Source organism: Saimiri boliviensis, chromosome 2, assembly GCF_048565385.1.
Source record: "Saimiri boliviensis isolate mSaiBol1 chromosome 2, mSaiBol1.pri, whole genome shotgun sequence".
Classification (NCBI taxonomy): domain Eukaryota; kingdom Metazoa; phylum Chordata; class Mammalia; order Primates; family Cebidae; genus Saimiri; species Saimiri boliviensis.
This window is the reverse complement of record NC_133450.1, coordinates 209,103,279-209,118,517: the sequence shown is the minus strand read 5'-3', so window position 1 is coordinate 209,118,517 and position 15,239 is coordinate 209,103,279. Positions and strand designations below refer to the sequence as shown.

The window sequence follows — 15,239 nt, the reverse complement described above, 5'->3', positions numbered from 1 at the left end:
ACGGAGGCCCTAGCCCTGGGAACGGGGAAGAAATTTAGGTGGAAACTGGCAAGAAGGAAGACTGGTAGAAGATGCTGAGTGCTTAACACTGGGCCTGGAGTTCATGGCAAGAACTCCATTCCAGGAGGTCGATGAAGCAAGAAGATCACCTGTGAGGACCAAGACCCAAGACGCAAGAAGCTTGGGCAAGACGCGAGCCCACTGCAAAATGATGTTCCAAGGGGTCGGAGGCAGGTTCTGTGTGGCTTAAATTCTCTAGGTTTGCATCTTAGCTGTACCACTTGCTAGCTGTGTGAACTTAACCCTTCTAAGCCCCAGTTTCATCATCTACAGAATCAGGATTAAAAAGCTAACACCTAGGGCCAGGCATGGTGGCTCACATCTGTAACCCCAGCATTTTGGGATGCTGAGGGTGGAGGATCAACTGAGACCAGGAGTTCAAGACCAGTCTGGGAAATATAGGGAGACCCCTCTCTCTATGAAAAATACAAAAATTAGCATGGTGCGATGGTGTGTGCCTGTAGTCCCGGCTATTTGGAAGGCTGAGGTAGAAAGATCATTTGAACTTATTAAGAGGTGGAGGCTGAATTGAGCCACTCCAGACTGGGTGACAAAGTGAGGCTTCATCTCAAAAAAAAAAAAAACCTACAACAGGATTATTGTGGTGATGCATGAAATGACATGTCAAGCAATAACTCTTAGCTATTACAATTTGTTCTGAGTTAGGAAATCCTAAATCCCAAATACGGCTCTGTCACCTTGTACAAATGATTCGACTTCCCACAACCTCAACATTCTACTTGGCTGAATTATTCTGGAGTTTGAGATAACATTCACAGAGACACTAGCCACAGCCCAGCAAATAGTAAGTGCTCAGTTAACTGAATTCCTGTAAATTAAGAAGGTGCTTGAAGCATATCTATCTGCCCCAGGGGTGAGTGTCTCTGAGTGCTAGCCTGGGTGCATAAGGGAAGGGACGGTCTCACGATATGGGACTGGGGCTAAGGGGACAAGTGGTAAATAAACAGGTCCAGCAGGTAAGGGCAGAGGCATGAGAGGAAAGTAGCCTCTCTCCTCTGAGAGGCTTCCTGCAGTGGAAGCTGGAAACAAACCAGAACTTTCTTCTGCCCTGTGGATGCCCAGGGGAAACTCCTGTCAGGACTGCTGGGGATGTCAGGGATCATGGGCAAGGCTGGGAGACTTCTCTTCCCCCATTCCATCTCTGCTGCTGGGAAAAGCTGTTCTCCTTTTTTGCCAAGGGAGGGGTATCAAGGTTCCCTGGCAGTCTGGGCTCATGGTAAAATGTCTCCAACCAGAACTGGGAGGGCCATGCCGAGGTGTGCCAAGAACACAGGCACCCCACATGCTTTCTTCTTCTGAAACTCAGCCCCATGCAGGAGAAAGAACAGGACTTGTGAGTAAGACAGAACTGGTTTCAAACTTGGGCTTCCCCACTCATTTGCCAAGTGAGCCTGGGCAAGTCCCATATGTACTATAAGCCCAGACTGGTTCATCTGTGTGATGGGGAATAAGAATAGTGACCTCTCTGTGTTGACATGAGGATTAAAGAGGAAAACAGAGGCCAAGTATCTGGCAGAGTGTCTGAAATACACAGTAGCTCACTTAGGGAAGTCTTGTGTTTTTATTTTCTCCGTCTCTCACCACCTCTAAGCCAGTCTACTGCAGGCAGTAGTTGGGGGTGTCCAAGAAAGAGGAGAAAAATTTCAAGAAGGTGGAGTTCCCTTAAAAGTCCAACTGGGAAATCTAAACTACAGGAAGAAGTGTGACTTTAATTTGAGACATTTTTCTTTTCCAGAAGTCAGACTTCTAGGAATCTTGCATCTGAAAAGCCCCAAACACCTGCCAGCAACTGAATGAATGATGGCAAAGCCCTATCTGCTATAAAGGAGGTACTTAGTCTCTCTAATCCGTTCTTCATGTGCAGTTTTAAGAGCTCTTTCCCCTCTACCCCCATCCACTATTCACCTTCACCAGAAAAACTCCTGTTCCCTCTTCAGATCTTCAAGTAAATGTCCCTTCCTCAGAGAAGCTTCCTCAGACCTTCATACTGTTCTCCATAAAATCTCACACTCTTTCATTGCCTCTTTCATGAAAGTAATTAAAGGCAATAGTTGTGTGGCTCCCTGTTTAATAACAGGCTCCCCTAATAGATTACGAGTTTCACAAGGGCAAACATACTGTTGGTCCACAGACTGGTCTGGTGCTGCATGCAGAGATGGTCCATGGACACTCGCCTCATTGGATGAAGGCAACTTGGCCATCTGCATTCTGCAGACTCAGTCAACAAGAGGAAACAAGAATTTAAAGTGGAAGAAGAGGGTGTCTTAACACAAGAACCCCAAAATACATTTATAATGTATATAGACAAGGGGGAAAAAAAAGAGTATGAAATGCATTCAGGACTAGCAAAAACCTGGTTTTAGGGTTCCTTAGGGAAGAGTCTGTGCTTATGTCTGGGCCTGGAAGTCTGAAAGTGCTACAGTGGAACTTGATACCGGACCAGGAGCCAAAATGGTGGCTTGGTGTTCAAATAGATGTATATGGTAAGGTTACTGTCATAATTTGCAATCTGGATCTGAACCTCAATCTCATGACTTCATATTCTGACAATGCTCTCTGTAGATAGAGGAATCCATTTTGGAAAGTTCTCTCTCAAAAAATCAGCTTCATATTTTATGTTTTAGTGACTAAGTTGCAATAGGTAGGAAAATTATTTTAAACAGAGCTGCACTTTCTCCAACTATTGGTGTCAGATGGTGCCATAATTCTACACAAACTTCTGTTTCAAACACAAACTTCATTGTCCATTCACGTTCAAAGGTGGCTGACTCCAGCAAAAGAAAATAGATATGATTGATTGTTCAATACATTCATTTGGAAACCGGTGTCAAGAGTCTTAAATACGCTTACACCCTTCCCTTGGCATTTCATTTCTAAGACTCAAAGATAAAGAAATAATTAGAGCTGTAAAAGTATTTTATGTACAAAGAAGTTCATGAGCACCATTAGTTAAAATTCTAAGAAAAAAGAAATCCAAAAGTTAAAAATAAAAGTCGAAGTAAACAGTCGTATAAATTGTCACACATCACAACCATATAATAAACAAAATGGAGCAAAAAATACAGCTGAGAAGTTAATACTACTATCAGATTTTTTTTCTTTTTAAAATTTTGAGACAGGGTCTCACCCTATCGCCTAGGCTGGAGTGCAGTGGTACAATCATGGCTCATTGCAGCCTCGACCTCTCTGAGCTCAAGTGATTCTCCTGCTTCAACCTCCCAAGTAGCTGGTGACAAGATCACAAGCTGGCGAGGCAGTGTTACACAGACAAAAATACCATAACACTTAAAAAAATATACAGAAAAAAATACACCAAAATAAAAAGCAGTGGTTTTTCTTTGGATTTTAAGATAATAAGTGAATTATTTTGGTTTTCGTCTTTCTGAATGTTCCAATATGCATTATTTCATAATTAAAATTCATTTTCTGTTAATGAATTTATTTTCACCTACTTAAGCAAAAATTGTACACCATCAGTGTCCTATCAAAAATCAAAACCAAACCAAAACCAAAGAAAGTAAGCATGTTAAAAACTGTCGCCCACATAGGACTGACAGATCCTGAACAATCCCAGAATTTTTATTCCTCAACCAAACGATTTGGTAACATCCAATTAAGAGTGTGTTCCTTGGGTCTTGTCCCATTCATTTCTGTATTTTGGGTCAGAGCATCTTTCTTGAAGAAACCAAGTCATAAAGGGAATTGGATTGGAATCCAGGAGCCTCACTCTTTCTATCACTTACTCTGTCACCTGGGACACATCATTCCTCTTTTATGGGCCTCGGTGCCCCTGTATATTAATAAAATGAAATGTTTGGGCCAAGATAGTCATAGAGGGCTCTTTAGCCATGACTGACTATGAGTGTTTGCTTTTCTTGTCTCAGATACTCAATTCCCCCTTCTTTAAAACGACACAGATGAAATGATCTTTCAGCTCAGATTGCAGATGAATATAAAAATAGAAATAGTTTTCCATTAACTCATTCATCACAAGAACGCTTCTCAGCCCGGGCTGGCTGGGTTACCACCTCCCTCCCAACTCTTGGCTGGGGCCCCACACTCTGATCTCAGCTGTAGTCAGGAGAAAAATGGAGGTGGCCACTTTTCTGTGAGGGGTTAATGTGTATCTAGTTGAATGCTTTTCTTTTATTTACTATATAAACACTTGAATCACTCCTGGGTGTGTCCTGATATAAGAAAAGAAAATCATGACTATGACCATCTTTCCCTAATTCTACGGTTATGACAAATAAGATAGAGAATAAAATGCCCAAAGACTGTAAATGACCTCATTAGGAACATCCTATTTTCTCTCTCCTAGACTTCAGCCCTACCCCCTAAAAACGTGTTCTCTCTGGAATTTCACACGCCGGTCTCCTGCCCCAGACATCATTCTTTTGACCATCTCCTCCCTCGTCACCCCTTCCTCTTATCCCTCAAGTTTCAGCGCAGATGCCTCTTGCTCTGCAGTGCCTTCTCTGACCCCTCGCCTAGGCCCCCAAAGCACTTCGTCCTTCCCTTGTGAAAGTACACATTGCGCTTTTATTATCTGCTTCCATATCTGATTCTAAGCTTTGAGAACCGTATCTGCAAAAATCAGCCAGGGTCCGGCACATGATATTAGCTCAACTACTGACCAAAAGAATTTAAAAAGAGAGAGAGAGAGATGATAAAGCTTGTGAGCAGCACTGGCATAGTTAGGACAATGGGTTGTCCAGCACGTAGGGGTGACCCTGGCCCCGCAGGCTGGAGATGCGGAAGGAGGCAGCAGCTGAGGGATGCACACTGGCCTACCTTTTTGGTCTTCACTGTGGAGGTGCAGCAATCCCCGCCGTCATACTTGCAGAAGGCTCGGTTGTTGATGGCATCACAGTAATTGTCTCCCATGAAGGGCTGGAAAGGGAGAGAGAAGCAAGAAATGAGGCTTTGTTCACATCCTGGAGTGTGAGCTGGCATCTGCAGTCCTTTGGGTGTCTGTCATCTTTTCACGGCCCTCCCCGGTTAGCCCACCAGACTTCACATCCCCAACACCCGCCCTGGATAAGCTACCACCTCTACCATTCGTAAAGACTCTTATCTATCCCAGTTTTTTCCAAGTAGAGTAAGGTTATGCTGAGAGACATACTCTTGTGTGCTTGGGGATGCAAAACCACAAAATAGATGGCTTACTTCTTCCTGAAAGAGGGCTCATTTTACTCAAAGAAATGACCAGAAAATGTGAGCCTCCTTCTCTCATTATTTTCAGCAGTATATAATTAAAAACATAATTTATAATAAAATAAATGCAAATAGGAAGCTGAATGTAGAGTGCACAAGAGGCATTAAGATCAAACATCAGAACTCATAGAAATTTGGCACCATGGTCTGTGTGTGACAGCGGGCTGCCTCTCACGAGGAGGACAGATGTACTTGATGTCACACATTTTACATGTTTGTTTTCTTCTTTTGCTCTCCAAACTGTAAGTGAGGTAGGTATTATTATTCTCACTCTACAGATGAAGACGCTGAGACTCAAAGACGGGGACTTGCCCAAAATCACACTGGCACAGAGTGGATGATTTAAATCTAAGTTGGCTCTATGTTTTTGTTTGTTTGTTTGCGATGGAGTCTGGCTCTGTCACCCAGGCTGGAGTGCAATGGTGCCTTCTTGGCTCACTGCAACCTCCGCCTCCTGGGTTCAAGCAATTCTCCTGCCTCAGCCTCCGAGTAGCTGGGACTATAGGTGCCTGCCGCCATGCCCAGTTGATTTTTTGTATTTTAATAGACACGGAGTTTCACTGTATTGCCCAGGCTGGTCTTGAACTCCTGAGTTCAGGCCATCCGCCCGCCGGGGCCTCCCAAAGTGCTGGGATTACAGGCATGAGCCACTGTACCCGGCCCAGCTCTGTGGTTTTTTACTTCATCACTCTTGGCTGTTCCAGCATATACTGATTTATTTCTTTTATGTGTTTTCCCACCCCTGGGACACTCCAAAGATGAAGAAAAGATAATAGAGTCAAGCCATTATTTATCTGAACCTAGAGCCTTTTTAGGGGAAAGTCCAGAAGTCTCTTGGATTCCCCAGTAACTTGTATTTCCTCATCCCCACATTGTATTCTGTGGTCTGTTGCTGGTGCTGGTGCTGGTGCAAGACTGTGAGTTCTTCATGGACACGGGCAATGTCTAGTTTTCCTTTGTCTCCCAATCACCTCGTTTAAGGCTGCACTCAACTGTGGCTCTTAGTAACATTTCTGAAATGGAATGTAATTGTACTGGCATAGTGGCAAGGGCAGTTGGCAGGAATTGAGAAAACCTGGGTTCTAGTCCTCCCAACCTCAGCCAAGGGCGCGGTTACTTAGCGGTTTTTGTTAAGTGACTTTATCTCCTCTAGGCCTCAGGATTCCCACTAATGAAATAAAGAGGTCAGATTGGCTCACTGATTTCTCTCAAAACAGTGAACCTACTCCCCTCCATCAAATGCACTATTTTGTGAAATTTCAATATAGAAAGCGGATAAAAGTGAAACCACTCTGATTAAAGTGATGGTTGGGTCTCTAAAGCTCAGTGACTCCTTCATGGGAAAGAGATGCCATTTGTTGAAGACTTTTGCATCCAAGCACACCATCTGTGATCCAGTAGTCTCCCCTTCCCATCCTCACTGCTCCAGAGAGAACCGAGCTCCATCCCATGGGGTATTCCTGGCTTTTGCATCTCTGTTTCAAATTCTCACAGAACCTTTGCACCTGGAACTCATGATGTCAGATTTCATTTCTTCACTCCACTATTCGAGTCTAAAAAGATCACAGCTAAACAGAGCTCTAAGAGCAAGGAAGACCTGAGCTCAGGTGTGTGAGTGTGCATGCCACTGGCTGTGGGTTCAGGTGTGACTCTGCTGTGTGACCACCAGAATGAACACTTCACATTCACATTACAACAGCGGGGTGCAAACAACAAAGAAAGGATAAACCCTTTCTTTTCCTTCCTGCCTCAGGAGGTCTGCCTGTGGGCTATGTTCTTTTTTATGTAATAGATGAACAGACTAATGATGGAGACTAATTGTCCCTTCCTTCGAACAAAGGAACTGGCTTGGTAAAGAAGTAGCTAGGGAAAAAGAGAAAAATTAAATGAAGGTGATACTTTTCTATTTGGGCCCTGAAAAAATTCTCCAGTCCCATCACTACCTACTCTATCTTATATGTTCTTTCCTGCAACCATACCCTTTCTTCCCCCTATCCATCCATCCATTTATCTTTATTCAATCCTATGTGTTTAATTCCTACTATGTGTTACACATTACGCTAAGGAAAGGGATGCAGTGGTGAATCAATAACAGATAGAGTTCCTACCCTCCAGACCTTATACTCTAGTGAAGAGACAGATTTTAATCACATAATCACACATCTAATTAACCCATTTCAACTCCAATAAGAGCTATGGAGAAGAGGTACATGATGCTATTAAGAGTAGAAAGATTTGATCTGGACAGGGAGCTCAGTGAAGATGTCCCTGAGGAAATGGTGCTTCAGCTGAGATCATAAAGATGAATAGGAGTTAATTAGATGGGGTTGGAAAAGAGAGATTTCTAGAGATAGGGAACAACATGAGAAAAACTCTGCTACCTGGAGATTTCTCCTGTCTCTGGTGTATCTCGTGTTGCTACTTCTACTAGTAATGCATCCAGACAAACAAACCATCCTTCAAGATCTAGCTCAAATGTTACCGCTCCAAAATGCCATCGCTCATAGCCTCAGGATGCTCTGTGCTACCACAGCTTCCCGTATTTGATTTGGTGATAGCTCTTCAGGATTTTAGAATTTTCTCTTTAATTGTCTATCTCTTTCACTATACTGTGAGCATCATCCATTTTTGTATTCTAGATTCCTAGCAAAATGTCTGGCATTTGTGCAAATATAGATTCCATAAATGTTTATTTAGTAAAACAACGGATGGATGGGTAGATGGATGGATAAATGGATGGATGGATGAATGGATGGATGGATGGATGACAGGGAAGAAGATACCACAGATGACTCAAGGAAAGCATAGTCACTATTTTCACTGGACTAACACCAATATATTCCCAGAACTGGAACAATATCTGGCATATAAGAGGTTCTCAGTGAAGCTGTGAAGAACAAGTGAGTGAATGATCACTTTGGACCCAGCATGGTATAGAGAACAGGGGCTCAGCGGTCCCCAAACCCTTTGTCTTGGCTACCTCTGGATACTTGAGGTTGATGGTCCCAGAATTTGTATCTCTTCTAAGCATACTTTTCAGCTACAGACAAGGCACTATTAGAACTAAGCTAAAGAGGAAAGGAGATAAGCATCACTGGCAGGGCTCAGACCCCGACAGGTGAGGGTCTCTCGGGCCTCACTACTGAGTCCAAGAAGGGATTGAATTCTGCTGTCACACTGGTTGCCCAGACTGCCAACTCAGCAGAATGAGTGCCCAGGTAACTCAAGCTTTCTTTTCCCCAAATGCTGGATTGATCCAGAGAGATAGAAGTAAGCAACAGCCACAGGGCCTTGGCTTTGATTTTGCCACTCCCAATTGATGCTTGGGAGAATGAGGTTCCAAAAGTCAAGTACAATGTCAAATGCCCTCAGGAAATCCTCCAAGAATGTAGAGAAAGAAATGTGTAACCTAGGGATTGTCTGGTGACACTCAGAGGTCAGGGAATGGATCATAGGCAGGGAGTAGGAGAAAAGCACCAGCAGAGACGTTAGAAGAGCTGGGCATGCTGTGCTGACTTGGACAATTCATCCTCTCTCTGGCCCTCGTCTTCTACACCAAGAAAATAGAGCTTGATCAAATTAAAAGCCTTCCTAGTTCTGACATTGCATCAAATTTTAGATCCAGCCACTGCCTGGGTCTCTGTTTACCCATTTTAAAAATAAAAGGTTAGTTGAGATTAGGCAAAAGAGCCTTGCTGGTTCTGGCATTCTAAGAGTTTCATCAAATACAACTTTTTCTAGGGCATGGTCTGATCCTTTTCACCTGCGTTTTCCTCAGTGGGTTCTGGATGAATTACAGAGATTTGGCCATCCACCTGGAAGGGATTTCGGGCCGCTTTTTCACTGCCAGCTGGGAAGAGCCACAAGGGGCAGAGTGATGTGCAGAAATGTCTTTGAGTTCTGTGGACAGCCCTCCCGTGAGGACACAGCTGAGGTCCCAAGAACCATGCCCCTTGAGTCCTCCCAAGCTTGTCACTGATAAACAGAGCCAGATCTCTATAATTCCAAGTTCTAGGGAATGGCTCAACTGTGAAGTCACAGAATTTAAGGGTCATAAAGGCTCTTCCACTTCAGCCCAATGTTATATCTAAGGCATTCATATTCCTTTTGGGGTTGAGGCATGAGTAAATGGCTAAGATGTGGGACAGAAGGCATTGGTCTGCGAGTAAAGGTCATCCGTAAAATGGACATTAAAGACAAAACCACCTCACCCGACTCTGTAAAGGTTAAATGTAATAATGTTGGTAAATTTCCAACATTAGCATATTCTAGATGGTAAGTCATTATAGTCTCCCACCCTTCCTTTCTTACAGATCCCATATTTTGTAGACCACAGGCTCTGGAACCACAAAAGCCTGGCTTCGAACCCAACTCTGTTACCCATTCCCTGTGCTTTTCAGTACTTTTCTTTGCTTCAATTCCATCATCTGTAAAATGAGGCTGCTAATCCCTGTCCAAGAAGTCTGCTAAATGAATATTTTCAACACTCAGTAGGTATGGCAAAGGATAACCAACATTAATACAACAATAACAATAACAATAGCAGGATTATTTCCAGGGAACTGAAGAGTGCCTTCCCCGTGACTCACCTCACAGCCTTTGACACAGTGAATCAGAGCAGGGTGAGGATACCACTTGAGACCAGCAGTGCAGACAACTCTCTGTGGGAAGAGAGACAGAGAGGTGAGATGGGCTTGGGATTGGGAGGGACCCACGTCTGTGTTGGCACCGCATTCAACCACCCCACCTCCTCTGGCACCTTCCAAGTCCTGACCTCACCCTGGTGTTTACAAGGAGAACTTGCCCGCTTACTTGCAATAACAGGAGCCATAAGATTAAAATAATATTTGTGTTCACCGTATGTGTCATGGTTCTGTATTTCCCTGGCAGAAACAAGGGTTGAGGAGAAGCAGAACTGTGGGGTGGAGACATGATCAGAAAGGCCCTTCAGAAAATTCGCAACTGATGTTTGATCCATTCGTGGAGTTGAGATAAGGTTGGAGGAGGAGGGCTGTGTGTGCATGCATGTGTGTGTTTGCATGTGTGCATGTGTATGTGTGCATTCATGTATGTGTGTGGCTGCAGCAGGAAGATGGAAGAAAAGCATGGAGCAGCATTTCTCAAAGCATGAGCTGAAGACCACTTTCATCAGCACTGCCATGGGAGTGTGTTAAAATGGCAGATTCCTCAGCCCGGCTTTGGATTTAATGAATTGGACTCTCTGAGGCCACGCCCTGAGACTCTGCATTTTAGCAGCCTTTCAGATGATTCCAATGCACACTACAGTCTGAGAGCAAATGGGTTGCTGGATGAATGAACCGACCTGTGGCTCAAAACCCTGGAAAAACAGAGCACCCCTCCTGCTGTCACCTGCTGCCATGTCATATGGGTCTGCCCATGGTTACCAGAGGTTGCCCAGAATGAATTCATTCTTGCTCTGCCCCTTCTCGGAATGCCTTTCCCCATTTTGTCATTTTGAGTATCTTTAAAATGTCGGCTCAAAACTTATGTCTTCTGTGGTACTTTTCCTAGCCCCATCAGGCAGAGCTTATAGGCACTTATTTATAGCGTCTTTTTAAAAAATAATGATGATGATGATAACGACAACTAAAATATATATTTGAGTGTATCTGCTGTGCTAATTACTGTATGCATTATCTTATTTACTTCTTGCCATGATCCTGTGAGGTGGGGATTAATCTTGCGTCATAAGAGAATAAATTCCCTATGCTCCATAGCTGTTAGGTAGAGAAACTAGGATTTGAAAATAACCGATTGTTTCAGAAATGATTTAATAAAGCTCCTAACAAAAAATCCAACATTATGATATTTTTAAAAGTGGATGAAAGAAGACAGCTAAACAAGACTAGAAAGATAACGTATCAGGAATAGGGCCACCATAAAAATCCGAGAAGCTCCCATAGATGCCCCAGTTTTCACACCAGATTACAATTATTTCTTTGAAGAATGAAATAAAATAAAATGGCACATGCTTAGATTTGAGGTAACTGTCAGCATCAGCCAGGGAAGTCCACACGATCAGAGCTTGTCTGACTGACTGAGAGGCCAGTTTATTAATTTTAATTAAAAAATAGTCACCTGGGCCAGAATGTGGAAAATCCATGTGAACAGCCTATTCTCTCCCTGAGGGCAGACGTATATGGGAGCCAAATGGTAATTAGGTTTCTTGGTGAGGTTATGACAAAGGGAATCAAGTGACTCTCGACTGGATTGAGTGCCTTTCTTTTCCGCTCCATAACATCTCAGGTTCACATGAGATATCCCATGCCTTCAGCAATGCCTGGCATAGAGGGGATGCTAAATAAATATTTATTTTATAAAGGAACGGTTTCTTCTCAAAATAGAGATGATTTTATCAATGGGCAATAATTTCTTTACTTGACTTCCTGTCTTCTAGAGCATCAGAAGATCATCTAAGGTCAAGTCCTAGACTTGTCCTCTAAACAAGTCTAGTTTAGAGGACCATTTTAGTATAACCTGAATGTAGCCACTATCATCCTCCAAGTAGATCAAAGACCTTGGAGAAAGAGCTTAACTTGATGATCTCCCAGTCAATCTTGCAATGTGAAATCTACTATCTTGTCCCTTACTGCTTCTATTGAAATTGTCTACCCTTCCCTAATACACTCATAAGGTAGTATTTGGGAAAAGTCATGGGATATGAAACAGGACAGATGCGGTTGCAATTCTGATTTGGAATTGCTTTGTAAATTTCCACTCTGAGGGTTGGTTCTCTCATCCATAGGATGGGTACTGAAAATGTCGTAGACTTATTTAGATGATGCATTCATATAAATGATGTGAAAATGGTAAACCTAGTACCAATTTCCTAGGTTTCTTGAGGGCAGGTCTTGAGTTTCAGACATGTCTGTATCCTTCCAGGGTGAAGCATGGGGCACAGTGAACAAATCCATGAAGGAATGTGATGCAAATACAAATGAGGGAACGTGGGTCGTGTCAGTGTTCCTTTCTTCCAGTTAAGCCACCTTCTTCCCTTCCGCCTCTTCTTCCCCCACCCAGCCATGGGGCTGGGTGAAGAGGATCACCTGCTTTAATTCCCTTAACCAGATTTTCATCTCCAAGTATGAGAGTCTGTTCCCAGTCAAAATCCAGAGATGTTGGGGGGCATTTGGTAATGGTTTAAGAAGTAGAAAACAGCAGAGTTAGAATCTGCTAGGGATTTAATGCCCATGCCTTCCCCTGTTTATTTGAGAGCTAATTTAATCCATCTGTAGGAGTGTCTCAGTGTGGTTGTACAGGTTTTACCTGACGTGAGTTTGGAAAAAGAACTTTTTTACTAACTGCATAAGCCTATTTATCTTTCCAAGGCTTTTGGATTTTCCACTATTACTCAGGGCTGCATGCCCGCCTGTCTCACTACAGGGTCCCTCTGCATGCTAGAACTGGGAAAGGGTCAGGCAGTGGGAGCTGAAGGAATAGTTATGCTATATGCAGGAGAAGTTGGGAGATCCCAGACAGAGCCCCTCAAATGTCAGCCTTGTTTCTCTTGGTACTAGTAAGACATCTAGCCCAGCCAGAGCCTTTTCAGATAAGGTTTTGTAAGAGGGCTCTCATTTCCTGCCTTGGTGGTACACAGAATAGACTATCTTTTCTTTCTGGCTCCAATTACCATCATCATCATCAACACCAGTGGCACCACCATCATCATCACCACTATCATCATCAACATTTCCATGAATACTACCGCCATCATCTGCACCGCTTTCTCTTTATCATCATCACAGCATCACCACTACTGCCACCATCATCACCAGCATGAACCCACCATCACTACCATCACCACCTCCACCCACATCAACACCATCATCACTGCCAGTATCCTCATCCTTATCAGCACAAAATCCTCTATTAAATAAATAGTATGCTCTAAGCCCGGGGCTCAGAGCTTTTATCTCATTTAATTCTCACCATAACTATGAGATAGGTACTATTTTTGACTCTGGTTTACACAAGAGAAAACTGGGGCACAGAGAAGTTAAACGACCTGCCCCAAATCATACACATAGGTAGTGACAGTCAGCAATTAAACCCACATTTATCTGGTTTTAAGGTCTAGGCTTTGAACACTATGCTCTCCTTCAAAGTATACTATCCCCTGAAGCTGTAAGTATAAAATAGCTTACTCTTTTGACCAATGGGAAGACCAAAGTTCAGAAAGGTGGAAAGGCCCTTTGAGACAAATGTTGGAGGAGGTAGAGTATCTAAAAGATGAAGGCCAGAGAAGACAGGCCCCAAGCAGAGCCAAAGACATGTGAGAAGGCAGCGAAGAGAGCCCCCTCATCCAGAGGCCCAGATCTCACACCCCTCCTGGATGTCTACCAAGATGAGACCTTTTCCTCTCGGCTTTTTCCCTGACATATGGGACCTGCTATGAATGGATCGTATCAGTTATTATTATGATTATTATTTGCTTTTTGTTATCAGCCACTGAGTTTCTGGCTTCTTTCTCTAGCAAGCTTTTTAAAAGCCTAGGCATTTCCCACTCTGTATTCCTAGTGTTTGAAGAATACCTGCCACTTGGAGGTGCATACTTGATGTTTATTGAATAAGTAAATGAACAAATGAATAATCAAATAAATGAATGTATGAGCGTGTCTGTAAATGAATGAAAAGATAGGTGGATTCTGGCTGCATCTCTTTGTCTATGGACTTCCTCTCCAGCACACTTAGTTCTCCATCTGTACATGAGTTAGACTGGACTTAAAATAGTCACTCCGAACCATTCGACCTCTAACCTTTAGATACTCGGCAGGGTTTTCCACAAAGCTCCCTTCTTTTCACGAAATGAATTTTGCATTCTCTGTCTGCATGTGTCACATATTTTTAAGACATGTATGAGGGTTGCCCTTGCAGGATGGAAGGCAGTGCAATTAGCTAATTCTGCCACATTCATCATGTGAATTGGGCAGTGGCAACCTCTTTGAGCTCCAGCCTCTTCATCTGCAATGTGATAATCCTTACCTTACTGGGGAGTGCTGGAGACAAAATGAAGTGACACATATAGAATTGCCTAGCAAACCGTGTCTACATATTAGAGAGAGTCAATAAGTGGCAATTTACCTCTCCTTAATTCACTCCCTCCCTTCTCTTTCCTCCTCCCATTTTTTTTTTTCCCCCCTCTGGAAGCTATTATGAAAGACAAGGTCTCAGCACCTAGAGGAATTACAAAGTCCTGAGGATAGGGAGATGCATTTTCTATCATGAAACACTCTCAGCATCCCTGGGCAAGGGACAATGTGTGGAACTGATGGGAGACAGGCTGCCACCCCAGAATTCTAGATCTCCAGGCTGGAATAGTCTATCTCATCCAAAGGTTGCAAGCCAACAGCTTCTAGGTTACACAAACCACAGAAATGTTTGGTTTGGCATACGAGTGCTTAAAAAAAGTCAAAATTAGTTGCCAAATTTTTTAAAAAAAAAAAAAAATTCAGATTATAAAAACTCCAGATTTCTTGTACCCAAGAAAAAATGAAAAATTTGGCCACAGGAGACCCACATTTCCACATTGCTGCACTTGGCTACAGCTGTCCCCCTTTGGAAGCAGAAAAACAACTATGTTTTCCATAGTCTGCCATAGTCTCCACCATTCCCTGCAGTCTCTCCAGCATTGAACCAGAGGGGCATTTCCATCTATGATTGAGTTTGTATTATTTTGTTTATTAGATTAGAGGAAGAGTTCTCTGTACCTCTAATCACTTTCAAAAGTGCATGAACAGGGAAGGTGATTGAGAAGAAGGTGGCTTAGGACACAAAAAAGAAGGTACATTGTGTTTCGATGTTAAAAATACACATATGAAAATGGCTTGTGATTCCAGTTATATGGAGTTTACAAACAAGCAAAACCAATCCATAGTGATAGAGAACAAAACAGTGGTTACCTTGGTGCTGAGGAAATAGCC

General features: G+C 43.1%; 1 protein-coding gene across 2 annotated transcripts in view; it reads right to left on the bottom strand.

The window, feature by feature from the left end:
- The window catches only part of PAPPA (pappalysin 1), a 249,771-nt gene that overhangs the window by 8,731 nt on the left and 225,801 nt on the right, over positions 1-15,239 (bottom strand). Inside the window, exons 20-21 of one of the 2 annotated variants that reach the window (XM_039475070.2) lie at positions 9,888-9,959; positions 4,876-4,974 (exon numbers count right to left, since the gene is read on the bottom strand). In XM_039475070.2, the coding sequence (XP_039331004.1) occupies positions 4,876-4,974; positions 9,888-9,959 (171 nt within the window). Of the gene's footprint in view, positions 1-4,640; positions 4,975-9,887; positions 9,960-15,239 lie in introns of those variants that run through there. The other variant, XM_074395239.1, reaches the window with a different exon arrangement.